Source organism: Euwallacea similis, chromosome 5 (assembly GCF_039881205.1).
Source record: "Euwallacea similis isolate ESF13 chromosome 5, ESF131.1, whole genome shotgun sequence".
In the NCBI taxonomy this organism is placed as follows: domain Eukaryota; kingdom Metazoa; phylum Arthropoda; class Insecta; order Coleoptera; family Curculionidae; genus Euwallacea; species Euwallacea similis.
In genome coordinates this window covers 2,224,032-2,251,039 of record NC_089613.1, presented here as the reverse complement: position 1 = coordinate 2,251,039, position 27,008 = coordinate 2,224,032, and the positions used below count along the sequence as shown (strand labels likewise).

Here is a 27,008-nt window from a genome sequence, read left to right as displayed (position 1 = left end):
AAGATGGAATATTTCTTAATTGCTTTCGTAGGAAAGATAGGCAGGTACTTATTATATTTTCCTCGTATTTACTACCAGTGGAGAAATAAGGGTTGATAAGGAATTACCTTTCATTTTATTACGTACATTGTATTCGTCAAATAATTATTATATGTCAAGGGAAAACCTACTTAAGAAGTGCTCTCTAGAAATAACTCTCCTTCTTCTAGTACAACTTACTATGTTTATCATTATCGGCCTTTCTAGTCTTTGATCTGTGATCTTTAGTTATGTGTTATTATTTTAATTTATTGGTATTAATCATATAAATTCATCAAATTTTGAAACTGTACAAAATCCAAACGTGTAAATAGTTACAAACTACTTTGCATAAATAGCATGCTGTCTGTATATACATAGATATTGTAATACTTTTTTATCTTAATTCTCATGGTAGCTAGTGTAAACAGCAGAGTAATCTTGTATAATTAAACATGAAAAAAAATCACAAATTTCGTATAAAAAATGGGATCTGGCTAATGAATTTAATTATTTCAAGAAATGTTATATCTGCGAATTCTGAAATTATTAAAATCATCAAAATTAAATTGCAAAGTTGCATTTAGACCATTTCAATCATATGATATGCGCAGAGAAACTCCTTTTCAATGTATTTCAGCGGTGAATTGTGAGCTGCATAATTCAAGGTCGATGAGGAAAAATTACGATGGCATGAGACGTGAGTGAGTTTTCAAGATTTCAAAGGTTGGGCAAAACACGACATTTCAAAGTATTATTCATTAATTATATGAGATTTAATTGATTTATTTTACTTACGTCTCTACATTTAGCATAGAGAGCACCTAAATAAACTTATTAGCTATTTTGATTTAAACATTTAAATCTCATTAATACAGATAAAATTTCAGGATATTGCAGAAACTTAAAATCAAATTAATCCATTTTTTGACTTTCATGTATCTAAATAGAGATATTTACATACAAAACTACTATTGTACATAGAGAAATTAGCGTAAGAGTCTTGGTATTAAGCTACTTCTAGTCACCAAATGCAGGTATTTTAAAACTAAAAGTTTGTAAACTAAATGTCTGTCCTAGTCGTCCTTAAATTATTGTTTATTTTAAATAAATTTTATTTACTTATTATTTCAAGTGGTTCATTTTATTTCGTCCACCCATTAAAACTCCTCAAGAAAAATTTGTAAGTATATTTTGTCCTTGGCGAGTTAAAGTTCTATCAGTTAGTGAAATGTTAAGCGTTTAGGTATTCCTAAACCTTTATGGTCGATGACTAAATATTTCTCTAATAAATCACTTCACCTACTCGTGGTTACATTTTTCCTCGATTTAGAACTCGCTTTGATATACGTTTAAAGTAAAAAATTCAACTATTTTGAAATTCAAAATCATGAAATTCTAGAATACTCCAAATCAAACGTCCTACAACTCAGTAGTTGCCACCCCCCAATACTGCTGCATCCGATCCAACTCAACAGAATCTACCAATCCTCTTTCATGCATCACTGCAAAATCATACTCCAAGTTGTAGGGCATCAGCCTCTGTAAACTACCGAAATAGGCAGCATTGGGTCCACCTATAAGTTGATGCTTCTTGTCCAATCCGAGACGAGAGCTGGATTTGGACAAGGATCTGGACATTACAGGATTAAACGAACGTGAGCTTCCGAACTGCTTGGACAAAAATGAACCACCTGGAAAGCGTAGAGAAGGACTCATGGTTTACTGGGTTGGTAACATGCGTTAGTTACGATAAATTTAAGAAAAAGTTCTTAATAATGGGTAAGGCAACATTAAGGACAACATTAAGGCACGTTAAGGACAATAAGGAGACTACAATAATTTAAAACAAGCTCACACGAGAGTAGACCCAAAAGTACCCAACCTGACATATAGATGGCAATTTTTTTGTTCAAAATTTGCCTATATTACAAAGACCTGACCTTAAAAAGCTTACATCGAAAGTTTGAGGGTGATACGTTGATTTATGTTTGTTTTGGGGGCGTTTTTAATAAACACTTTTACTAATTTTGTGAACATGAAAGAAACTGGTTATTAATACGTAATTTAGTACTTTCGTTTGAAAGGTTTTAGTTCATCCAACATCAAAGTGGAGCTTGATTCTACTCTGGGGGAATTTGGTGTTTTGTTAACAACTACAAAATATTGGGTGGCAGAGTTTAAATGCGGTCGAGACGCACACCCAATGAGGTGATCACTTCAAAAATTGTGATGAAATTCCACAAAACTGTATTGGAAGACCGTCGGCTAAAATTTCAAAAAGTACTATACATTGCATTTTGACCGAACAATGAGATATGGGAAGGCTGGGCGTAAGATGGGTGCTGTAATTACTCACAATTGAACCAAAAATGCGTCGTGAGGATAAAAATGAAAGTCTTGTTTTATCAAGACAACGGATAAGTTCACACTTCCGTCATCGCGATGGCCAAAATCAACCAACTTGGTTTCAAACTTTTGCCTCGCCCACCCTATTCGCCAGATTTAGTTACCTCAGATTATCTTCTATTGCCAAACTTGAAAAAATGGCTCCGTGGAAAGAGATTTGCCAATAATGAAGAGATGATTAATGCCTATTTTAAAGCAGTCAAAGTTTCTTACTATACACAGGGCCATAGAACATCGCTGGGAAAAGTGTGTCAATCTCAAAGAAAATAATATTGAGAAATAATGTAATATTTTCCATTTTTTTTTCTTTAAGTGTTAGGCCGTTTACTTCTGAGACTATTCTCGTAATTCGTTTAATGCTAAGATAATCCGTTTTATGAAGTCACATGATAAATGAAAATTATGATCTACTGATTGGCAACTACAACTCACCGGTGGAATTGTTATTATTCTTGTCTGAAGAAGCCAAATGCGGACTACTGAGGCTCAGAGTTGGCGTTTTAACCCTGAAATGTTGGTTATTCTTCAGCCCTCTATTCAAAGTATTTAGCTCCTATAAAACAATAAGATGAGCAGAAGTGGTTTACTTCTTTACGCGGTATCTAACATAAGATTTGTACATTTTATGTTGGATTCTATGTTGTATATCAGTCAGGGATTGAAAATGATTGCAAATATTTTTTTAAAATACCTTATCGAAAAGCAACTGTGTATTTTGCTCGAGCATGTATTCCCAACACTTAAATTGTTCTTCTGACAAAGCTGAGTCCGAATCTACTTCTTTATTTCTTTCTTCTTCTCGTCGTTGTTTCAAAGCTTTAGCCACTCCTCGGTAGCTTCTCCTTTCTGGACTAATTTTTACCTAAAAACAGATTTGTAGCTTGTTATAGCTGTATTGCTTTGTATAGAAAAACGTCCTGATAATTAATATTGCTTTAAATGCACATATTAGAAATTAAAAAAGAAGATGTAGTGTCAAGTTCTTCATGGTACGGTTTTAGGATTTCTCCAATATCCAAGATGAAATTGACCACGTTCTTTACATTTCTTGGAACAGGTTCTCTATATAGAAAAACATAGATATTCTATCACGCTAACATTATTAACATGAACACTATTGCAATAACAACTTCTGCATACTGTTCTGCATTTAATTTATGAAATTAGTGCCTATTATCGAACTTGATCGAACTACAGAAAAATACTTGTTTTACTGGAGCAAGCATCTTGGAAATATCGAAAATTGAACACCATGGCCAGCTGCTTGAATCAATGTTATGATCAGGCATTTTGAAACTTTTAACAACACAGCTTTGCAATGATATTTGCAACAGCAGCAACCCAAAATAATCTGAACTAACTGGATTCGAACTTATTCACAAAATTCACTTAACACAATTGACATTAGGACACACTTGAGCAAGCGAGTGCGAAAACCAGCTAAAGCTAAGTTAAGCTAAACTTCTTTTCGTTCTCAGATGCATAAGTGGTTCAGCTTAAGTTAAGGCTTAAGTTCATCTCAAGCTGAAACAGCATTCTCCAAAGAAAAGAAAATGACTAACTTTGAGTTGAAAGTGATGATAACTAAAGTTCACAAACCGATTTATTGCGATCCAAGAAGAGTACAATTGCTAAGCATAAAAAAATCAACAAAGAAACAAAAGAAAATGTATTGACTACAGAAGAATATACAAACTAGCACTAAAAGATCTTATTGATTTGAGATAAGCCCAAAGGAAAAAATCCAGGGTGTTGAGACCAGGAGAATGCGCGGGCCAGACTATAGGGCCTTCTCTTCCAATCCGTCGATGCGTATCGGGAAGTTCTTCAAATGAGAAATTAATTTTTTGTTTGTTTTGCGGGCACAGCTATGTCTTAATGCCAAGTCCTTGAATAAAAATACCAATCAGGTTGTTTTTAATCAAATAAACGCGAATTCTCGATGGGAGAATTCAAATAGATCCCACTTTTAGAAGAGTTTTGTGAGGGTCCATACAAGACCAACACTTGAGCTAATTGCTTGCGCTTCGAAGATGAAGGATGGCCGTGATGCATGTGCAATAAAATGGTCGCAAACACAAAACTGAAGTCAAAATTGGGCAAAATCTTGAAAAGATGAAATTGCATCATTCACAAAGACCTAGTCTAGAAGAAATTACATAGTAATTTTAAGTTCAAGTCTCTCAGTTATTTCTAGTTACGGCTAGTAGAGCTACACGTTCTGAATCTATCCTACTATTACAGGTACCACTATGGTCTAATAAAATCCCACATCATAAAAAATGCTACTTACCTCTACAGACTCAAAGAGCGATGGCGTCACACTCCTGAATAACTTGTTATCCGGCTGCTTAGCTAGCTGACTTATAAAGAGCTTTGAAGTTGAATTACAATCGCTACAAGCGTGTTCACTTTGACCGCTTGGTGAGGACCTACAACTACATATTCAGCCCAACACTAGTTGAATAACTTCACCTGAAATCCCACCTATCTTCGCCGACCATCATTGGAGGCGGTATAGGAATCTTGTCGACACAACTAAAACAATCGTTATTCAAATTCTCGCAACAGCATCCAGGCTGACACATTGAATTAGTGCTTTCGCTTTGATATTTGTTTTTCCGAAATGTTTGGCGAAGCTCTCTCATAAGCAAATCCACATCTGAGCTTACCAGGTTGAATTTCACTACAATTATGCTCAAATTTTCTTCGGCTCCTAAAATCGACTCCATTTCGATGAGTTGTGTTCGATATGAAAAATTAAGTCATACCGTAGCTTTGTGCTAGATCCTGCAAACGTTTGGCAGCTAAAATCACGTTCCTCTGGAGACTCACTTCTTTAATGGCATTTTCAGGACTCATGACATCCCAGAGGTTTCTGTTTGCAAGGATCATATATTCATCGTGTTCGTCCAGGAAGATTTCAGTCATGTCTGGATCAGAAACCTGGATATTATCATTATTTAATTGCAGTGTTGATTAGAGTAAACTTAGTCGAATACCGCTAGATTTATTGTTGAATTTGTACGTATTTGCTTCCGAATTTTGGCAGGCAACAGCCTGATGGGTCCTTCACTCTTTCCTATCACGACCTTCATGTCGCCCATGCTGGCAATCTTCATAACATATTTCTTCAGACCTTCGACAAAGCCATTATTGAATTCTGCGCTGGTTGGCTTTGGTTTTAGTATGTGGACAATAACGGCGTTAATTCCTTTAAGAAACAAATTAATGAATCGACTATTGCTATTCAACAATATACCGTAGGGTTCTAAATTGACTCCCCCTATTAACTTTTTCATAAATTATTATTTGCTTAAAATCCAAAAAAATAGGATAAAAAATGCTACTTTCAAAATTTGGTTATTTTTTTAGTGTTTCTTACGTCACCAGTAACGCAAAATGGCCGATTTTTTTAAATTGCAATATGAGTCAAGTGAAATTAAAGATCTTTCAAAATTACGCTTCATAGTTTGTTGCGATTCAAAATATATCGATTAGTTTTTGAGAAAAGCAGGTATAAATTTGGCAAAAAATGCAATACAAACGCAATTAAAGAGTAAAGTTTATAACAATTCAGAACTACCCTGAGAAAATGTTGAAAATTTGCAGAAGCTCCCAAAAGTTTCCATGAGCTGAGATAAGATATAACCAAAATTTGATATGTTTCCTGAAAAAATTATACAAGGTGTCACAAAAATATACTGACCAACTTTAAAGAATAGTGGAAGACATCAACACAAACTTTTTTATTGAATAAATATATGTATCTCCACAAATGAGCCGTTTGAGCAGAAAAAAGACAATATGGTTTTAGTCATTATAGTCACTTTTTGCTCGTGTTACACGTTGTTTGATTGATAAATAAACGATGTCTTATAGTAATTGTTCAAAATGTTGACCATCTACTTTAATACAAAAATTGTACCGTCGGTTCATTGACTTGCGGACCCTATGGAGTATTCCAAGAATAGTTTTTAGATGTGAGCCACTGGCCATTATTCTTGCTAAAAAATCTTCCTCATTACAAATAGGCGTTTCGTAGGCCAGAGATTTAGGATAACGCCAAAGGAAAAAATCCAGGCTGTTTAGGTCAGGAGAATGCGCCGGCCAAGCTAGGACAGCAGGACATCCTTTCGCAATCCATCGGTGCATATCGGTAAGTTCTTCAAATTAACGTTTTTTTTAAATTTTGCAACCATATATTTTTTAAAGAAGAAAGTTTGTGCTGATGTACCCCACCACTCCTTAAAGTTTGTTGGTATGTTTTTGGGACACCCTATATAAGCTACTCGGAGTGTTATGAGTCTGTAGGTATATATATATCAAGCCGAAACAGACACATAAATCTATTAATATTACATAAAAATCAAATATTACTTTTAAATTCGCATTAAAACACCTAGGCCCAACTCACCTTGCTTTAGACCTTTAGACCTGAGATGCCTGTAAGAGGAGAGTAGCGTATACTTCATATACTCATGGGAAGTCTCTTTCACCGTCCTCTCTTCGAGTAATAACCTCGGCAGCACCTTATCAATCCCGCTTGGATTATTACTGTTATTCTCACCTGAAAGCAACGTAAATATATTGTCATTCTCAATTGCCACCACATCCTCACCATCAAAAATCCCAAATAATGCCTCCGTATTACAAAATGCAGGCAATCTAATTTGCGTGATATGCAGTTTCTGTTTCGATCCAGAAGTCTCTGAAAACCCCACCGTCCAACTGCAATCGGTCAAATCTGCTTCAGTAAATGGAGTGGGCGAAAGAGGTAAGGATGTGCGATTCTTGCCGCTGACATCAACCAAAGACATGGGCCTTTGAGTCCTGAAAAGTAAAAATGTTAATAATTTTTATTCGACTCCAGAACTGAACTAACCTATAGGTATTAAACTGCTGGCAATCTACATGCAACTTGCTATTGCAGCTCAAGTCCAGGAACTTCAAATTAGGAGGAATTAGAGCGTTGAGATCAATACGATCCAGCTGATTGTGGGCTAAATCCAAAACTCTCAGCTTCATGAGGTGTGAAAGTTTCGGGATGATTTGAAGCAGGTTTGAATGCACCCTCAGCACCACTAGATGCTTCAGCTGATCGATGTTATCAGGAAGTCTTAGCAGTTTGTTTCCGGACAGAACCAACTCCTCCAGCTCTGTCCAGAATATTGGACCATCTTCTGGTAAAGATGTCAAGTTGTTATAGGCTATAACAACATATTTTTCTTTAAGTTATATTAGCAGACACGTACTTTAGTACCTATGTGAAAAATTTTAATGCTTCTCAAATACGGAGCAAGCTTCTCCAAACTCTTATCAATCAGACAATTGGCGGTCAAATAGAACTTTTCCAGAGTCAGCACTTCATCAGGCTTAGGCAAATCTACCAGCCGATTATTGGACACATTGAGCACTTTAATCGTCCGCACGAACTTGAAGAAATTCTCTGGCAGCCCAGAAAGACTGTTGTTCTGGAGAAAGAGATCTTGGATGGGAAGTCTGCGTTGTATCATAGGTAAGTACTGTAGCTGATTGTAGGCCAGCTGCACGGTTTGCAGGAAAGGCATTTCGTTGCAGAACATATGGTCAGGTAGTGATGTAAGGGCATTATTGCTGGCAAAAAGGCAACGGAGTTCGCTGCAGCCCGACAACCAATCAGGAAGAGTTTGAAGCTCGTTGTAGGATACATCCAGATGTGTGAGTCGGATTGGAGGGTGGGAGGTTGTGAAGGTTTTTAGTTCTGCAAAAAATGATAATTGTTGTTCCAGAAAACTGTTAAATTCGGGCTACTTGAAGCCCCCACTGGAAAAATTATCAATTGCGGCAAAATTTGGCCATTTTTCTAATTGGCGGGCTCCTCAAGGAGTGGAAAATTGGAACGTGGTATTCAAAAAATTAATTATCATTTGAAATGTATCATTCAAGAGACATCCTGAAAAAACCATCCCAGATATTGCAAAACTGAAACGCTGGGTAGTTACTTAGAATCATAAACTGAAAGACTAGAGGACTTGGTTCAATAGTGGAAGGAATAGTATCGCGTGGTAATTTTATATTTAAGTTCCATTTAGTTTGTTTCTATTGAAGAAGCCCACCTGTAATTGGATGAACACTTACTATTATTTCCAGCGATGACTGATATCAAATTTTTCCCAAACAGTATTAGTTGCGTCAAGGAATTTCTGGAACATTGTAGTATCTGCAACTGCTCAACTGCTCCTAAGTCTAATATTTCAATATTATTCTCGCTAACGTCTAGATGGGTCAAACTCTAAAAATAATCGTTAAGTTGGTTAGCACGGATGAGTTCTAGGGACCCAAAACATCGTTATTTAAAGAGGTCCAAACGTAAAATTTACATGTAATGTGTTGATCAAACATTAAAAACGAATTAGAATAATAATTGGAAGTAGAATAAATTAGAAAAAAAAAGTTTTAAGGGGAAAAAGTTTCAACCGTTTGAATATGGACCGAAGGTCAATACAGAATACACTGACTACATAGCAACTCTCAAGACACTAGTTTCAAGTTTGTGCCTCCTTTAACATCGAAGCTAAAGATTTTAATTAAGTACCTAACTACATCATTTACTAGGAAATAAGATTTTTTCTTACGCTATAACTTCCTAAAATAATATGCCCTTTCAGTCTATTTGCTCTTAAGTTTAAAGTCGTTAGTCCACTTGAACCTTTAATACTAGAATTTCTTCGATTCTCTGGATTTAGCTCTGACTCCTGCAACAGTACCGCGCAACAGTGTTTTAAGTATCTGATAAAATTTTAAACTTACTGCCAAAATAAGGGCTCTCATCTCCGGTGGTTCCCCTGGCCTGTCCGGAGGCAGCGCTAAACGGTTCGAAGCCACCCTTAGCGTTTTCAGGTACTTTAGGTCCCATAAGGCCAATGGCAAGATACTGAGAAGGTTCTGGTCTAAGATTAATTCCTGTAGGCTAAAATTGAAGCAAGAAAGGATTATAAAAATTAACATCTACTTTTTTAAAATCACCATAATAGTACATATATGGCAAGTCAATCAATTTAAATCCAATAAGGTAGAGGGAAGTAATTTCGAAAGCCCAGCTATTTTTTTTTGTAATTTTCTTTTGCACAAATTTCTCTTGAAAGCAGTTTCAGGATAAAGTTTGAAGCAAGTTCAACTGAATTTATTAACAACTACAGTATAATATCTATTGATCTAACCGAAATAATCTCTACCAACCTGAACTAATTTCAATAATATACCACATCACTTCGTTCTCTATTTTATATCAATATTGCACCATCGAGGACAAGAATCAAGATTCAATAGCAAAACTGTTCTAAATACTTTTTAATTATACAAAATAGGTATGTTTTTCTGGGTACTAACATTAACCCTGGATTTTATGCCCCTTCTTCTATTTAATCTCCCTCTGCAAGTTTCAACTGCTGGTTCTTAACCGATTCTGAAGACCACATTCGCTTTCAAGCGTTTCCTCACACGATCATGGAATACCGCATTCCTTGAGATCTATATCGGCATATTGTTGTGGATATGTCTGTCACAGAATCTATAGGTCTTGAATAATTGAAATTTTTATAAAAGTTAAAGAAAAACATTCGCTACAGGGTACTGTCTAGTGTTTTTCAGGACTTTAATGTAAATTCTTGTTAATTTAAGGCAGTTACGCATAGAATAATTTAAAATTAATCTTGTTAAGGTAGTTACACATAGAATAACTTAGAATTTAAAAAAAAAAAAAAAAACGTGTAATCTTCGGGCCCAGCATCCTCGTAATACGCCTATGAACGTCACTAGTTCGAGAAGTAACTTGCGCCAAGCATAAGGTTTTTTCACCCATTATCCTTGGATAGTAGATGAGCCAAGTGATGGAATTTCCAGCGGCTTCTTTGTCGGAATTAATACCAGGGTGCAATTACGATTACCGAAAGACTCAAAAAAGGCCAAACCGTGCCTCCCGAGCGTTACGCTTTAACGCGGCCAGTGGTTATTGGACCAATAACTACCCCTTAGTCTAAGTACGCCTATGGTTGTTCTCCAGTTGATGCGGTATTTAAGAATTTGCAACATGAGACAGATCTCTCTTGCAATATTGCACCCCCGCGTCTTAGGACCTTGCTTTTGGTTCTCAACTACCGGCTCATGTGTCCTCTTATTTGTTAGGTGCCTCCCGTAAATGAATCTGTGAAGTGGTTCCCGGAGGGCCGAGCAGAAATCCCGGAAGAAGTATCTAATCCCGACTGGTTAATTTCATGACGAATCCTTCGAAAGTTCATAATCGATACGCTGTAAAACAGTGAGTTCGGGAGTGTTAGTGCTATATCCGGCAACAAAGAGACACACAGGTTAGTTGTAGATTATCTAGCATAAGAATGGCATTGTACAATTAGTCTTAGGTAGTAGAGTGGCTTAGAGAAATATTTTTCTTCCTTTGTAATTCGGTTAATTTCCAAAGTTTCCTAGGTTAAGCTGTAAAAGTACCATAAGGGATCTTTTAGAAAAACTTAGGTGGTATCCCTTGGCAAATACATTATACGCGATAATTTTTTTTCTGTCATTAATAAATTCGTACACAGTAAAGAATGGCCTACGGTAATTCAAGAAGCAAAGAACAATCTTTCTTTGATTCGTTAAGAGGCGAAGGGGATGACTCCCCAAGTACCATTGAGGAAAGGGTAGGTTTGGCCGACTAGGCAGGAACAAGATTGGCCCGGATGACACCGGTGCCCCGCCCGCGACGTTCGAATAGCACCAAACTCCGCAATAACATCTATTTATCTACACCATTTTTGGGCAAAATCTAATATTTCTTTATTTCAAAAGAAGATTACTCTATAAATCGAACCTTGGGTCTCTCTCGAATGTCTTGAAGATCTATTGTTTATCAACTTGCAGACCCTGTAAAACCTTGGAGATTGCAGTCCCAATAACTTTTAAATCAGGAGAAGGAAACTTCTCAATGTTCTGAACTACTAACAATGGCTATTTAAGAGTCCCCAAAATGTTTAAAAAACAAAATGCTTAAGATCTCCAACCAGACCATATCCTTGAAAGGAGCATTAAGTTCGTGTTTACATATTCCTGTTTTGTTTAAAAAAAAAAAATCAAAATTTTCAATTCTGAAATTTAGCCATACTAAGGGTTGATTAATGTTCAATATTGAACCAACTGGTTGGGTTCGAAGCCCTGTTTTTCTGCCTGTACTTGAATACCCTCTAGACGGTGATGAGTTTTTATTCAGTTGAGGCTTTAGTTGTGTGAATAATGAAGTTACTTTGTATTTTTAGTTTTTTACGTCAATGCTGGCCGCCTAGGAGAATCTAATTAATAATTTTTAAACTTCATCTAGAGTAAACTTTTTTTCTTTCTCTTTAATATTCCTTTCAGTAATTATTCCAATTCCGCTTTCATTTTCGATATTCTAAAAATCGATAAAGACATTCTTCCCCGTTTTTCAAGAGATATTTTGAATTCTTTCAATCCAAATGTCCAACTTATGCATCAGGATTGGTTTAGTCATTTCTAGCTAGTGCTTAAAGTAAAAAATATTTCGTAACAAATTCGTAAGGAAGTCAATGGTTCGGTTCATTTGAAACAGATTGAAGGGATCGGTTTGTAAGTAAATTGCATCGAAATTCACTTCGAAACTTAATTTTGAAAGGTAGGGATAATTACCAATGAAGTAACAAACATCGGGTTATTTGGGAGTATACGTGCTATTAAGCAATGGAACGTTAAATTACAATTTTTCAAATTTTATTTTACCTATAATGACCATAAGAAAAAAAAGAAAAATCAAATCTAGGCAAATACCGCTTATACATCATATTTTGCAAATTTCGAAATATACACAACCACATAGGTAATTAAATTATTTGTAAAACTTCTATAACAGTAATATCGTGCTTTATTGGGTACTTACATTGAACTTGCAGAACCAGATCCATTGAGCGGAATCAAATTTAATCACTTGTAGTGAACTTATTGGCACAGAACGATAACTATAACATCGACGGCTAATTTGGACTTTAGTCAGGAACTGTTAAAGTAGATTCACGTCCGTTAACACCCGCATCAATTTCGACGAAGAACTGAACAAAAATGAAAGTTTTCAACAAGTTTGGATAGACCGCAGGATGCACAAGCGGGTTATTGGCAAGGACGTCGGACCAGAACAATGTTTTTGATGAACGAAGTTTACCTATCAGCGGATGGATGTCTATCTTTTCTAGAAGAGGAAGTTGTTGGTCATATGTGCAGCACATTCGCGATATCTCCGATCTTTGTTAAAAGTGAATAGAAGAGATCTCAATCGTGGAGTGAATGAGAAGATGACGGTGCGAGGAACTGGAACCAATGCCTCACAATTAGAAAATGTAAGTAGATGAATTGATTCTGCGAATGTACAATAAAAAAAGTTTTCCTATTTCAACTTGCTACAGTGCCGAATTTTATAATTTTAGCATAATCGTTTCGAAAGTATTGCGAAAAAACCATCTTCAGAGTTCCCCCTTTGAGGGACTCCAGCCCCTTTAAGAAGCATTTTTTTTTGTATGTCTATAGAACTATTTCTGTTATTTTTTCTCTTGAATTACCTCCCAAAATATTTCGACGTTATTTCCGGACACTGTATATCCAGCGATATCCATTAACAACTATAGGTGAAGTAATAATAACAATTACCCACCCATCACGTTCTGTGATATATCGGTTTAATTGCTATACGAAAAAACCGACTATAGCCACAACAATAAGAAAATCCAACCCATGGATGGGTGATTCACTGGGATCTGGGTGATTCTTTAATTTATGCAGTTTCGGTCGGTTGAGAAAGCGTGAACAAAGCAACGGAAGTTTTGTGCCAAAAGAAACACGTTTCGTTACACGAATAGGTGAATATATTCTTATTGTGGAGTAATGGCTTCTAACAAGGATTAATTCCTTCTTGATACAGAAATTGATGGATCACGTATGCAAGGGGTAGGTATTTAAGTCATCAGCCAATGTTGAATAATATGGGGAGATTCCTTATTAAACCTAAATGAAGCAAAGTTAAGATCAATCCAAACTGGCGCTGTTACCACTGAAACTAGTTCTACTCAAAACCCATGAACTATTAAATCATCCTGCCACTGTTAGACAGTCACATTTCGTAGTAGTATGTATAGAAGAATTTAGTCAGAATGCAAGTTGCTGGGATAGTTTTCCAGGAAGTTCTGTAAGAATTAGCATGATAGCCATTAGAATCTCCCCTGCCCCTTTGTGGGGGTAAATCTCCTCCTTAAACAGTCTCACTCATTCTCAAATAATCATATTTCTCAGTAAAAATCCATTGTCCCCCAAGAGTACAATCCCCACTTCAAATCTATTATGATCCAAAAATTCTGTAACGATTAAGGAAGAATCGTAGATGAGTAGTTACCCATTTTTAATAACGAGTATTTAAAGATTGCTACACCCTCTAACACTGAAAATTTATTTTAAAAGAATTTATGCATTCTACTCTGATATTCTTGGAAATTGGTAATTTGCTCTTGTTCTAGATAATCCAGAGAAAGAGAGAGAGAGGAGTTTGTGCAGTTAGAGGAGGAGCAGCATGTGCAACTTGAAGGAAACCAGCTTGGATGGTTAGGGGAAGAACAACCTGGATATGGTTGAAATACATGGAGACGCTGAAGAAATTAATGAGCGTGATTCAGTGATTCCACAAGAAACCATTTTAAACTGGAATCAGGCAATTACATCAGTAATTGACTAGGATCAAATGAAAGAATTATCTGGTATTCCAAAAGCTTCAAATAGAGACAATACGAAAGCAAGAAGGCACGTAAATCATAAATTTGATAGGTGGGTTATTCATTTCTCTTACTTAGGAGAAACGTAGTATACCTAGTGTTTGGATTTGTTTAGGTGTTATTATTTCTACCCGAGATTTAGAGAAAATTAGAGACCCGAAGACAAAGAAATTAGAAATAGACCGATTTAAGAGATCGAGAACAGCGACAAGAAACATAATAGAACCTCTGGAAGGCGGTAGTTACACAGAAAGTGGCCAAGAATTTTGTAGAAAGGAGAACGATCTAGATCATACGGGGTGTCTATACTTCAATGAACTATATCCAAGATCTCGCTTTAAAGAAGTTTATTATAAATATAAGGTACTAGATACGCAACGGTTACTGCCACTTGGACTATGTTGGGGCACTTACGAAACACGATATTCCCTTAAGACATTTCCAAATAATCTTACCTGCCTATATTTTATATAGGCAATATTGGCGCCTATAATGGTCTACTTCCACTTAAAAAAAAGCGAATTAACGACCTTTATTCTCTACTTGAAGGATACTAGTATTAATTAATAACTTTCCTAGACTAAAGAAAAATAGTTTTCTTTCAGTCTTAAAGTTGGCTATCATGGAACACATAGCGACCTTGATGATTTATTTCATCATTTTTTTTAACTTGTATTTTCTGAAATAAATAAACATTTGAAAATCCTAACCTGAGTGTTTAAAGGCATTCACGGCCACTTGCTCGTCGAACAAGGCTTGAATTAATATCTATATACAGTATGTGCCCGCATGAGGTTCCAAGAGGTGAAAGTTTTTTACTTTTCATCTTATGGGAAAAACGTATTCTTCATGAAAGTTTTTACTTGTTCCAAAACGGTCGAATCAATTCTCGCCGCTTCAATTTTCCTTTTCGTTACAGAGAAATATCGAAAAATAGGTTCATTCGGTTAAAAATTTTTCTAAGTCCCAAAAATGAATTCTCGTTTCCATGGCAATCGTAAACAAGACTTAAATTAAATAACAATGTTGTCGAAAGAGCAACGAATTTACTTGATACAGTGCTGTGGCAAAGGTGATAAAACGATTCGCCGAATCGAAGTTTCGTCGAAGGAACTTAATCAAAAGTTTCTGCATATTTACGTCTCAAAATGCGGTGCACAAAATTGGTCAAGAAATTCGTTACTGGTTTCATATTAGATGTAAAGAGAACTAAGATGGCCCGAGATGAAGACGACGTTGCCACTCTTACTGCAATAGATTCAGTTCAAAATAATCCAAAATTTTCTTTAGGGCCAAGATGAATTCAATTAGGAACCAACATATTAAAAAAACATTAAAACTTCATCCCTTTAAACTAATTTTTAATCACGCTTTAGCCAAGAGATCAAGCAGAACGTTTGGATTTTTGCTTGAGGATGGATGCCCAAATCAGGGATAACCAATACTTTTATCAATACATTTTATCCTCTGATAAAGCCACGTTTTCCACCATTGGTGCTATTTAATCTCAGCATGTAAGGCAGTGGAGTCATCACAATCCCTATTTTCGAATTGATCTTAACGGGTAATATTCGACTAAAGCGAATTTATGGTGCAGTTTCTTAGCATGGTATAATTGGATCATATTTTTTTGTGTGTGAAATTTTTATTTGTGATTTCCTCTCCTTTGGTAAACTAATGTAATGGAAACTTAATAAACAAAAGTCTTGATTATGGGGGCTATGAAAACGAGAATTAATTTTTGGGATTTAGAAAAATTTTCAACTAAATAGACAAATTTTTCGACATTTCTCTATAACGTGAAAGAAAATTGAAGCGGTGAGAACTGATTCAACCGTTTTGAAAGAGACAAAAATTTTTATGAAGAACACATTTTTCCCGTAAAATAATAAATAAGAAACTTTCTCCTCTTGGCAACCCCATTTGGGGACATACTGTATATGAATTTTTTGCAAAATGACGGCTGATACAGCTTAGGGGTGCCAACACAGGACACTCTTCTTTAATTACATCTCACACAAATCAGTATTCAACTTACTTGACCAGTTGACTAATCTCCGGTGGTAGAGTGAGCAAACGATTATTTGATACATCCAAAGTCAACAGAGTGGTAAGCTGCAGCACACTATTAGGGAAATTTTGAATGTCATTGTTCCTTAAACTCAAAATTTTCAATTCAGACAACGATTGCAGCGATTCACTGGGCAACACTATTTCGTCCACATAACACTCGCCTTGTTTCCATTCTTGGTTCTTGCATAAGCTGTTCAGGTTTAGTTGTTTCAATGGAGATGCGCTCGCCGCTCTCCGATTGGTCATGGATCGAGGCTGGCGGTCTTGGACTTCCAAACTCTGAAAACAACAAAGAAAGGTTAATGATTTGTTGCAAATTAATCGAAGAAAGGTACCATTGTTGCAGGAGAAAAGCGAAAGTCACCATTGTTGATGATTTCTGTCTGGCCATCAGCGTAAACCTAATAGCGTGTGGACTTATGAGAAGCGTTATACGACATCGCGACATTTAAAATTGTTTCATCTTTCCGTGGCCTTAAATGGAAGCTTAATTAGCCCTCAGATTTCCAAAGGCTATAGCAACCTTCCCAGGGTCAATGTGCGATATTGTCACAAGATATATTTCCTAAACAACATTTTGCATAATCCCATTCCGGCAACGAACAATAGGGCCGATTTCGGGACACTAAAGTGCATCAATCTTAGAAATACTCTTTTCCTTTGGAAATAATGCTAGGAACCGAAATGGGGTCATCTAAGCATAAAGTGCTTTTACTTTCAACAATGCCGCTGCTGTGCAATACTATTAATTTATTTACAATTTCAGGAAGCATGGAAATTACGCCGAAATCCTTTAACAATGGATCATTTTCTAATGCAATTATACAGAGAAAATGGTATGTAAATTGACGTCTAACTACCTACAGGGTGAATTTTTTAAAATGTTAAAAAGGGATATTTCTATAACGATCTGGCTATTTAAAATGGAATTTAAATTTTTGTTAACTGAAATAAAAGTAACATTGATTGTTTTGGGGATAAATATATTACAAAAAAAGACTTAAAATTAACATTTCGTGGGTCCACCCTTTGCGGCTAAGTCTGCTCGAATTCCTTTAGGCATAGACCCTACTAATCTTTTGCATATCAATAGTTATTTTGTTCCACTCTTCCCGTAAATAAACCTTCAGATTTTTTTAAAGTTATTTAATTTTCCCGAATCCTCTTCTTCAAAACAATCCATAAATGTTCAATAGGGTTTAGGTCTGGAGATTGTGCAGACCACATCAACAGTTCAATTCCATTTTCTTCAAACCATTGCGCTGTTCGTCTTGATTTGTGACATGGTGCGTAATTTTGTTGGAATTTTACTCCCTCTAAGTTGGTATCACCGAACAAAATTGAGAAGGATGAAAGAAGTGACGATTCTAACACATTTACGTATTTTTCACTATCCATTCGTATATGGCCTTGTCTCTTGATAATTGCCTTTATAGACATGTGTCCTTCGACATTAATTACAGTAAAGAGATCATAAGCAACTGTGGAAATTGTATAACATAGTAAATATTGTTAAATGTATTAAAAACTGCATTACTTTCTTCCTCTTCGCAAACGGACAGAACTTTTCGGTAGGCCTAATATTTTGTTACCAAAAGTAGATGCCATCAAGTCATTTATGTAGTGCTACAAAAAATCTGCACATTTATTCGATTGGGTTAACATAAAGACAACATAAATAACAACAAATTAAATAATAAAAAATAAATTTTTAAAATGTTCATAGTTTAAAGATTTGAATATTCTCTATTTCAAAATATGTTCTAAATGTCCTTCTTTTCTTCTAACTCTAAACATGGGTTTTTATAACAATACAAAAATGACTCCATGATATCGAATTTTGCCAACAAAATTATATCATTCCATTTACCATATCAATTTCATACCCACCCCTAATGATACTGAGTCATAGAAGTTTAATTAAAACTTTTAAATGAGTCCCCCTCTTAACACATTAATGTCGTAACATTTCATTTCTAATGGCCATACGGTTCTTGAGATATTCCCTTGGAACGTTTTAAAGAAAACTCATCCTGTATAAACCAGAATGGAAGATGAGCGGATGAGATACGAAACTGCGATGTTAATTTAGTTAGGAATTTTTAGCATTTACGCAGAAATAATTAGTGTAAGTTACAAAAAAATGTAAATTTGCATGTAAATCTACTTTGTGATCATTCCATTTTGTTGCAATTGACTATGACAGATAGATAGAGATTTAAATGGAGCATAAATAACAACAAAATAAAACAAATAATTGAAGAAATTAAGAAAAAAATATGAGTTGTTTTTCAAATGTGAGTCAAGGTCAATGTATGGAAAAAATGAATAAATAATGTTTTAAAAATTGAATAAATACAAGGCAAAGTTGCTGGCAAATATCCATTGTGTAATTCTATTACTTACTTCATATTAATTGTACATAGCAAACTTATTCTCACGGAAAATAAATCTCCTATTTAACTTTTCTGGAGAGGAATGTTAGGGGGCAAAAATTAAAAAACCTATAACGAATGTTTTTAAAACGCATAAAAGTATAACATCTGAACATAGCTATGACAAAAAGATCATGTTATATAAAGTAAAAAAAATCAGAAAACCATCCACAAGACGACAAAGGAAGTGATAGGAGAAATATGCATAAAGAGCTTCATCAGAGCCTGATTACGATTTTTTGAAAAGAAACTAAATCCGATTTAGGTTATAAGATGAAGACCTACAGGTAAATTAGCTACCAAAAAAGGAAATTGGAAACCAAAATAATGAATAATTTCAATTAAAAATTCTTCATAATTTGAATCCAATATTCATTCATGCACTCTGGATTAGAAAAAAAATGTTAATCCTAAATTAAATTTGCTCTAAAATTTATCGATAGTTTTCAATGCACTTGTTATATCACATATGAGAATAGGTTACTTGAACGAATTTTTGTTTAATTCTTTTCTATTGCGCAAACCGAATAGCAATTGTTATAGTACATCCAAGAATAGTTTGAGAATAATGCAATGCTTCTTTGCAAAAGTGTGTCAGTGGCAAAATCCATCCTAAATTTTGTGTTAAACCACTTGATATAATCAGATCCATCATCCATATCGATGTCCCCTCGTTTTTGAGTGAAATCTTTATTCACTATCGAAATCGTCGTTGCCACAGTTTCTAACTTTTTCATCATTGCTGATAATTCCTAAAATTGTATGCTTATTGTGTTTTGCGGCCGCTAAATGAATAATTGATTTTTATCCTGTAACGCGTTAAATAAATCTATATTGAAAAAGCGAAAACAAACAATTCTGATACTTGATATTTAATTATAAATATTGCTCTTTCTTTCGGCAATATTTAGGTGTTGAAAAAGGAGGAGAGATGTTGATACCTATAATTTCCATTATTAATAATATAAGGTCCATCAAATATATGGAATAGCGGTAATAATTTAAATAAATTTTCTACAAAAAAATGTTTCAAATAACAATTATAAAACTTCTTTATTATCACATTTTGATGACCTTCAACTTCAACTTTCTTCTTATCCCATAACATTCCACCGAATTCCAACTTTAGTTTTTTAAATGTCACCCTCTATTTCGGAATTGTTTCATGGAATTTGCACATATTTGCGTATACAAATATGTCAACTTTTTATTGGAGTTAGATAAGAAAAATTTCGAGAAAAAAATTATTTTCCTGATTTTATTCAAAAAAATTCAATTCGATCAGAAAAACAAAATAGTAAAAACATTCTCTGTATTTTTTAAAAGTGAAATAAATAACATTCCGGAAATTCCAAGTTTTAATTAAAAAAAAAAACAGTATCAATTTTTGGCTTGCTGAAATAGAGTGGCCAGTCCGGTCACCAGATTTAAATCTCTGCGATTTTTTTCTTTGGGACCATTTAAAAGATAAAGTTTATAAGGATCGACCAAATAACGTAAACGACTTGAGGGCTCGTATCGTCAGTGTAATGCACTCAGTCAAAAAACACCTATGTTCAGGTGAGAAAATCATTCATGCAAAGAATAACACAGTGTTTGGATAATAATGGAGGATGTTTTATAGTAACACTTTTTTTAACATTTTCACATAGTTAAGCATCTTTATGCTATTTCATATATCCCTATTTTATCTATATCTATCACTCTTATGATACAATTATGGTACAATTTTCATTCCATTATCTTAATCAGAAAGTTATTTTAGAAATATCCAAATGATAGGATCCTTTTGGAGGACCACATATCTCCGTAGGACCACTGTTTATAGGAACTTTTTTCCTATTTTTGGCTCTACGTTCACCTTTTTAAGTTTTGTACCAGCTTTTCCAAACATCCGGTATAATATCTAGCGAGAAGGTAGATATTAAGCTATTCAACCTATGCATTTTCTTATTTACTGTGCTAATAAATACTTGAATCACTTTAATCCTAGAAGTATATAAACGTATCAGGATCCTATAAGTACATGTTTGAAACTTACCGGACGCTCATCTTGCGAATTTCTCCCATCAGAATCACCCTCCAACGAATCCAATTCTATTCCATCACATTCACTTATATTCAAAGCTTTGGTCTCATAGAGTCTTAGGGGTTTCTTTGGAGGTGTGCACATCGCGATCATTTCAGCTCTTCATTATTTTCGATAAAATCCATTTTTAATTTCAAAATTTTCATTAACAATTTTAGTTTGTTGTAAAAAAGCACCTTCATTCCGGCATCATCTTCAACTCACAGATGTATAAACAAAAACGATTTTATTCATCTACGAGTACATCAACCCGTTTAGGGAATTTTGAACAGACTAAAGAGACAATTGTTGATTCTGTGTACGACCAAGAGCGTGACATGTGATATGGTTGGTTAATTTTTATTCTTAAGCCGTACAGTCTACCGTATATAATTTGGTTTCGAAGTGTCTAACAAGCCAAAGGCATGCTTGAATCGAACTATTTTAGATAAAATAACAGAGAATAGCGTTATCGATTCAACAATGAATGCACCCTTGGAAACCTTATTTGTTGGTTTAGAAACTAATAGATTCTAACTACGTGTGCGTTTCAAGATGACGAATATCAGTGATATAGAAAGTTTAGTTGAGCTTTTTAGCCTTTCCGCAAACGACCAACAGGATGATGAAGAAGATAATGATGGTGATGCCGGTGAATGTTTCAATTCTTATTCCATTGCACTGTTTTACCTCTTTTTCCTAGGAAACGAACAATGTGTGTCCAATCCATGCAAAGAAACTGAAGCAGCGGCAAGTAAAAAGGTAAATCCTTACACGAAACTTGAGCCTCCAAAACGGACATTGGTCCTTGAACCTGATGAATATGATGCAGAAAAATTGTATTTCAATGAGGTCGGAGGAAAGGATGTGGGCAAGAACAACTGGAAAAAGTCTCCTAAATGGGACATCTCCTACAGGCAGAGCGTTACTGCTAGTGACGTTTTCTTGGGGGTTTGCAATTTAAACTAAACTACTCACGAAAAAGACTGATGCGGCGCTTTTAATCGTTAATACAGGCTATTAAATATTTGCTTGAAGAAAATGGTTATACAGGGTGTCCCAAAAATATGCCAACAAACTTTAAGGGGCGGTAAGAGACATTAATACAAACTTTTTTCTTAAATAAACATATGCCCGCAAATGAGCCGTTTGAGCAGAAAAAAGGCAATATGGTTTTGATCATTATAACCACTTTTTGTTCGTGTTAGAAGTTGTTTTATTGATAAATAGCCTACGGTAATTGTTCAAAATGTTGACCATCTGCTTTAATATAAAGATTATACCGTCGGTTCATTGGCTCATTGACCCTAGGGAATATTCCGGGAATAACTTTTAGATGTGTGCAACTAGCCCTTATTTTTGCTAAGAGATCTTTATCATTACGGATAGACGCTTCGTAGACCAGTGATAACCCCAATATATTGATGCGCCTGCACATTTTTCTGTCCAAGTCCGTCAGTATTTGGATCGTCAGTACGGACAACATTGGATCGGCAGAAGTGGTTCGGTTCCGTGACCCCCTAGGTCACCCGATCTAACACCTTTAGATTTCTTTCTGTGGGGACATGTAAAGTCTCTGGTTTATAAAACGCCGGTGGAAACAGAGCAAGACCTGATTGCATGAATTACTGCGGCATTTAAGTTGTTCAAAACGATTATAAAATTTTTAGCCAAGTCTGCATTAACCATATATATCGTTTAAACAGGCGCATTCAAGGACGGCATTTTGAATAATTTCTGTTCTGTTATTTTGTACAAACAAATTAAAATAAAACGTACTAAAACTCAATAAAACACATTTTTGCACATAACTGATTTAAAGTTTCGTACAGACGTAGCACCTTAGAGAGACACTTCCGAACATAGGTTTTTATACTCAAATGTCTCCTATGATTGCAGAAAAATCTCTAGAAGTTTGATCCCATAGTTTTGAACTACCTTGTATGTATGTAATTCTCAAAAAAAAACTCCAAAACAAGAACAGGTTCCAAAGTATGGACCAAAGGCGCTAAATCTACATAACATTGTTTGTTATACGTCTCTTCTATATCCTTTTATTTAAAAATGATATGGTATCAGTCTTTCCCATGAGCAAGCCAGTTATACAAAGTAATTTTTTATCTCGCCAACAAAGTGAGACAGTGAGGCAAGACTTCAAGTTTTTCTGTACAACCTTTTTATTACTAAAAATTGCATAAATGAGACAGTTAAAAGTAAAAATATCATTGCTGAAAATGTCCTCCTGCAGGAATTCGTTTTTCACAACAATGAAATAATGGATTTTTTACCCAAATCAATATATCTGGACGATATCTTACATCAGCAGCAGCCATCTGTGTTCTATCTAACAACTGCTCTCTTGTGTTAATTGTCTCTTGGTACACAATTTGTGTCATATGACCCCATAAATAGAAATCCAAAGAATTTTAATCGGGAGATTGCAATGTCCATGAAACTGGACCGGCATTATATTATTATAATTTTTAGTACTAAAGAGGTAATATGCAAAAAAACTTTGAAGTCCTTTAAAACCTTAACTAATTGAAATCGGATATATACACATATGAAGGTTTTTTCTTAAAATAACCGCACTTTTCATCTGCCTTACTTTATTGGTGAACTAAAAAATCACCTTTTAGTAACCATATTTTCTTAATACATATTTTAGATCGGTTTTAAAACCCCAGCAACTAGTAGTTGCGAGAATATGGTTGTGACCATCGACTTACCAGGAGAAAACAGGCACAATATTGACCTGAAAATTGAAGCAAACAAACTAATCCTCATTTCACCGAAATTTTCTTTGGAACTGAACCTTCCTCATCCGGTTGACCCCAAAAAAGGAGATGCCAAGTTTGACAAAGATGCAGAGACGCTGATTGTTACTTTGACGATGGATCGAGAACTAGATTTGTTAAACTTTTAATTTATTATTAAATAAAATAAATCATAATGTGTCGAATAATTGAAAGTTTTAATCACAAGGCCAGGAAATTCATTAAAGGACTATGTCATATGCAATTTAAATCCAGCATAGTTAGACTAGTTAAAGAGAGAAACGAAGCGATGGAGGCTAAAACTGTCTTGTTCAATTAGAGTAAATTGAAGTTAAAGCTTAAATAGGTCAAAAATCAGTGTGCACTTTATCGTAATATGAGAAAGTATATTTAATGTTCGTCTAGGTACCCAGTAAGCATGCACGGTCTCAAATCAGATGTCCAAAAGCCATGATAGGAAGGAAATTTTAACGGTAAGTTTATTAATGCTCGAATCATCCAAAATTTACATACATCTTACATAAACGTTTACATACATTGATATAGCATATTACACCGATGTTTCTTCTAGCCATAATTAACACAAATCACCGTTCGAACACCCACTTTTTGAATTAGCAACGCGGAACCATCAAAACTTCTGATTGAGACACACGAATGAATAAAAGAAATTACTTTTACATAATAAACTATAATTTAAGAGCATGCATTGCACTTCTTTGTACCGGATGTTTCATTACAAACACTTGGAACATTTTTAACTCAACAACGCTGTGACATAAATCATGCACACCATGTATATCTGAATTAAGTTCAGGTGTAAGGAGAAAAGGTCGTTGTGGAAATTTGCATATTCAGATAAATTAAATGCTGAAATTCGCAAAAACATAATATTAACACAACTATCTACTACAGTGTTTTGATTCTAGAGATGACCGGAAATCACTGCTATTTTATTGTGACAGTAATAGTCACAGTGGCTTCAATCAGTGAAGAATTCAGTCACTTTGACCCGAACAGACGTAAGTTTTTTCTTTAATCAAATTCATGCTATTCGCGGTTTTGTCTTTTTAGGACCCAAGATAATGGGCGATAATCTCCCCTTTAAGGCCATCACCCCCAAGCGAACAAGGGTGCAATCCAAAATAGTGATGTATCACAACTTTTTTCGGTCTAAAGTTGAGCCAAAAGCGAGCAATATGCTAAAAATGGTACGTACATAAATTAGAAATTATCGTTCCGAAACAATTTTCGAATGTAGGTAGTCATATAAAAATTTTGGACATTTTCACGTTCCAGACTTTTTTGTTTCCCTGTATTGTAGTTTGTGAGCTGAAAACCTAAATACAGGATGTTTCAGGAGAAGATGTACAAGCTTCAATATGTTATGCTAGATTTAATTTTAAGGAAAAAAGTTCTTATAAACATAAACCCGGAAAGGCAGACGAGAACACATCATTAAAAGACATCTTTTGCCATGAAAATAAATAAAATCTGTAAAGAGCGGTGTGCGCACTATTAATTACTACAATTAAAAGGACAAAAAAAGGGACACCACTGTTTTTTGAATACGATTTCCTGATTTTTTAAATTCCCCATCACATTATTAAAACAAAAGTCTCTTAAGGAGTTATCGTAAAGTGCGTCGTTTTCGAGAAATAACGCAATTTATTATCAACATCATTTCTAAATAAACAATACACTTTACAATAAATCTTTAAGAGACCTTTGTTTTAGTAAAATGATTGGGGATTCAAAAAATCATAAAATCGTGTTCAAAAAAACAGCGGCATCTAATTTTTTTTTTGTCTATTTAATTGTAGCAATTTATAGTATGCACGTCACTGCTTATAAACTTTATTTACTTTCATTGCAAAAAATGTTTTAACGACGTGTTCTTCTTTACCTTTCTAAACTTAAGTTAATGGAAACTTTTTTTCTTAGAACTAAATGTAGAATAACATATTGAACTTGGTACATCTCCTCTTCAAACACTCTGTATACTAACGAACAAATTACCGATTTTTTTTTTATCTCGAAAATCCCAGGATTTACATTGTCTTGAAATTTTTAACAACAATAAAACTTCCTAGGGATTAGCTAAATCGAGGTTTCGGGATATAGTATACATTAGTAGTATACATAGAATTTTCATTGTCCTATTCCCTCTAGAAATGGCATAAAGGGGCTGCTAAAGCAGCACAAAAATGGGCAGAAAAGTGTCAGTTTTTAGTGCACGACACATCATTAGGGCGTCATGAACCGCACTATGGATCTTGTGGCCAAAACATATTTATCGCAAGTACCAAAGTACCCTGGTAAATTAATTTTCAAATGTAAACTCTCTCGAGAACTCAAATAGTTGCTTTGTTTTTTCAGGCTTTTTGCAATAGAAACCTGGTGGTTAGAGAAAAATGCCTTTAAATATGGAGGTAAAAATAATATGACCTTAGTGGGTCATTATACCCAGTTGGTATGGGCTAGCAGTCATGAGGTGGGTTGCGGTCTCTCAAAGTGTCAACATAAGACGCAGTATATGAGGGAAAACTACCCTGAAGAAAGAGTGAGGGATTTCTATAACTATGTTTGCAATTACTGCCCTATGTAAGTTATTCCATTCTACTTCTTTACGTATGTATATGCTGACTAGATATACATGTAACTTCATAACAATAGTTACATATGTATAAAAGAAGTTCAACAGTGCATTGTAATCATGTCAAGCTCCAGTAAAGACGTCTATTATGAAACGGTTTTTCTTGCGGCTTTCTTAACTTCAGTCTTATATGCTAATCTTTGAATTTCATTATATTTGTCATTGGTTGGGAAAATCATCTGCAATCGGTGCATGACACAATGATTTAGGTACTTCTAACTTATTGGTCTTATGAAAAAAAAAACAATTTATTTCAGCGGTAATCGGCCTGGTAAAGCTTCCCATCCTTACAAACTGGGTAACCCATGTAGTTCGTGTAAGAAGCATTGCAGCAAGAAACTTTGTCTAAATTCCTGCAACGTTTCGGATATCTGGGCGAACTGCAAGCAGTTGTATGCAAGTCATCCGATATGGTTGTGTCGGACTAATACTCCCAAGGGAAAAATGCGGATTGAGTTTTGCAAGGCCACTTGTACTTGTGGTAATAAAATTTATGATTAAAAATTATGCCTTTTATTAAAAAAATATGTTATTGTTGAGGTGAGATATTAGATTTAAAGCTAGTTCAGAATCTTCTATGTGCATCTTATTAACGCAACCTGTGAGGGTTCCCAACAAGGCAATTTGTTATTGCACTACTATAAAACCGATTTGGACACAGAACTGTTTTTTTAGCTGTTTGGTATCTTAATCCGTTTCCATAATCCCAATAAAATTTGTTTTATTTAGAACGCCCTGTGTAGAGCTACGCCACCTTATATTCGGTTAGTTCAG

At 34.8% G+C, this 27,008-nt stretch overlaps 3 protein-coding genes across 10 annotated transcripts; 2 read left to right on the top strand and 1 right to left on the bottom strand.

Annotated features, from left to right (window-relative positions):
• Positions 1–1,428: 1,428 nt before the first annotated feature.
• Phlpp (PH domain leucine-rich repeat protein phosphatase) lies at positions 1,429–23,684 on the bottom strand. Of its 7 annotated transcripts, none has more exons than XM_066390279.1 (16): positions 20,775–20,985; positions 16,264–16,577; positions 9,220–9,379; positions 9,045–9,164; positions 8,548–8,701; positions 7,691–8,170; positions 7,313–7,637; positions 7,049–7,260; positions 6,845–6,997; positions 5,430–5,641; positions 5,199–5,373; positions 4,915–5,143; positions 4,721–4,865; positions 3,119–3,289; positions 2,860–2,980; positions 1,429–1,712 (listed from the first exon to the last, which is right to left on the bottom strand). In XM_066390279.1, exons 1-16 carry the CDS (start codon positions 20,913–20,915, stop codon positions 1,441–1,443), a joined length of 3,384 nt encoding a protein of 1,127 aa, XP_066246376.1. In that variant the 5' UTR covers positions 20,916–20,985; the 3' UTR covers positions 1,429–1,440. The 7 variants fall into 7 exon arrangements, with proteins under 7 accessions (XP_066246376.1, XP_066246377.1, XP_066246379.1 ...); XM_066390280.1 differs by having other exon boundaries at positions 4,721–4,859; XM_066390282.1 differs by lacking the exon at positions 20,775–20,985 and adding an exon at positions 23,531–23,684 and having other exon boundaries at positions 6,845–7,260.
• Positions 21,239–23,744, top strand: Dnaaf6 (Dynein axonemal assembly factor 6). The gene is made up of 3 exons (XM_066390685.1): positions 21,239–21,453; positions 21,505–21,752; positions 23,470–23,744. The coding sequence occupies exons 1-3, from the start codon at positions 21,357–21,359 to the stop codon at positions 23,725–23,727; spliced, it is 603 nt and encodes a 200-aa protein (XP_066246782.1). The 5' UTR covers positions 21,239–21,356; the 3' UTR covers positions 23,728–23,744.
• Positions 23,745–23,875: 131 nt separating this feature from the next.
• Positions 23,876–26,738, top strand: LOC136408876 (cysteine-rich secretory protein 2-like). Of its 2 annotated transcripts, XM_066390072.1 has the most exons (6): positions 23,876–24,051; positions 24,508–24,600; positions 24,653–24,789; positions 25,751–25,896; positions 25,958–26,182; positions 26,492–26,738. In XM_066390072.1, the coding sequence occupies exons 2-6, from the start codon at positions 24,510–24,512 to the stop codon at positions 26,733–26,735; spliced, it is 843 nt and encodes a 280-aa protein (XP_066246169.1). In that variant the 5' UTR covers positions 23,876–24,051; positions 24,508–24,509; the 3' UTR covers positions 26,736–26,738. The 2 variants fall into 2 exon arrangements, with proteins under 2 accessions (XP_066246169.1, XP_066246170.1); XM_066390073.1 differs by lacking the exon at positions 23,876–24,051 and having other exon boundaries at positions 24,443–24,600.
• The last annotated feature ends 270 nt before the right edge of the window (positions 26,739–27,008 follow it).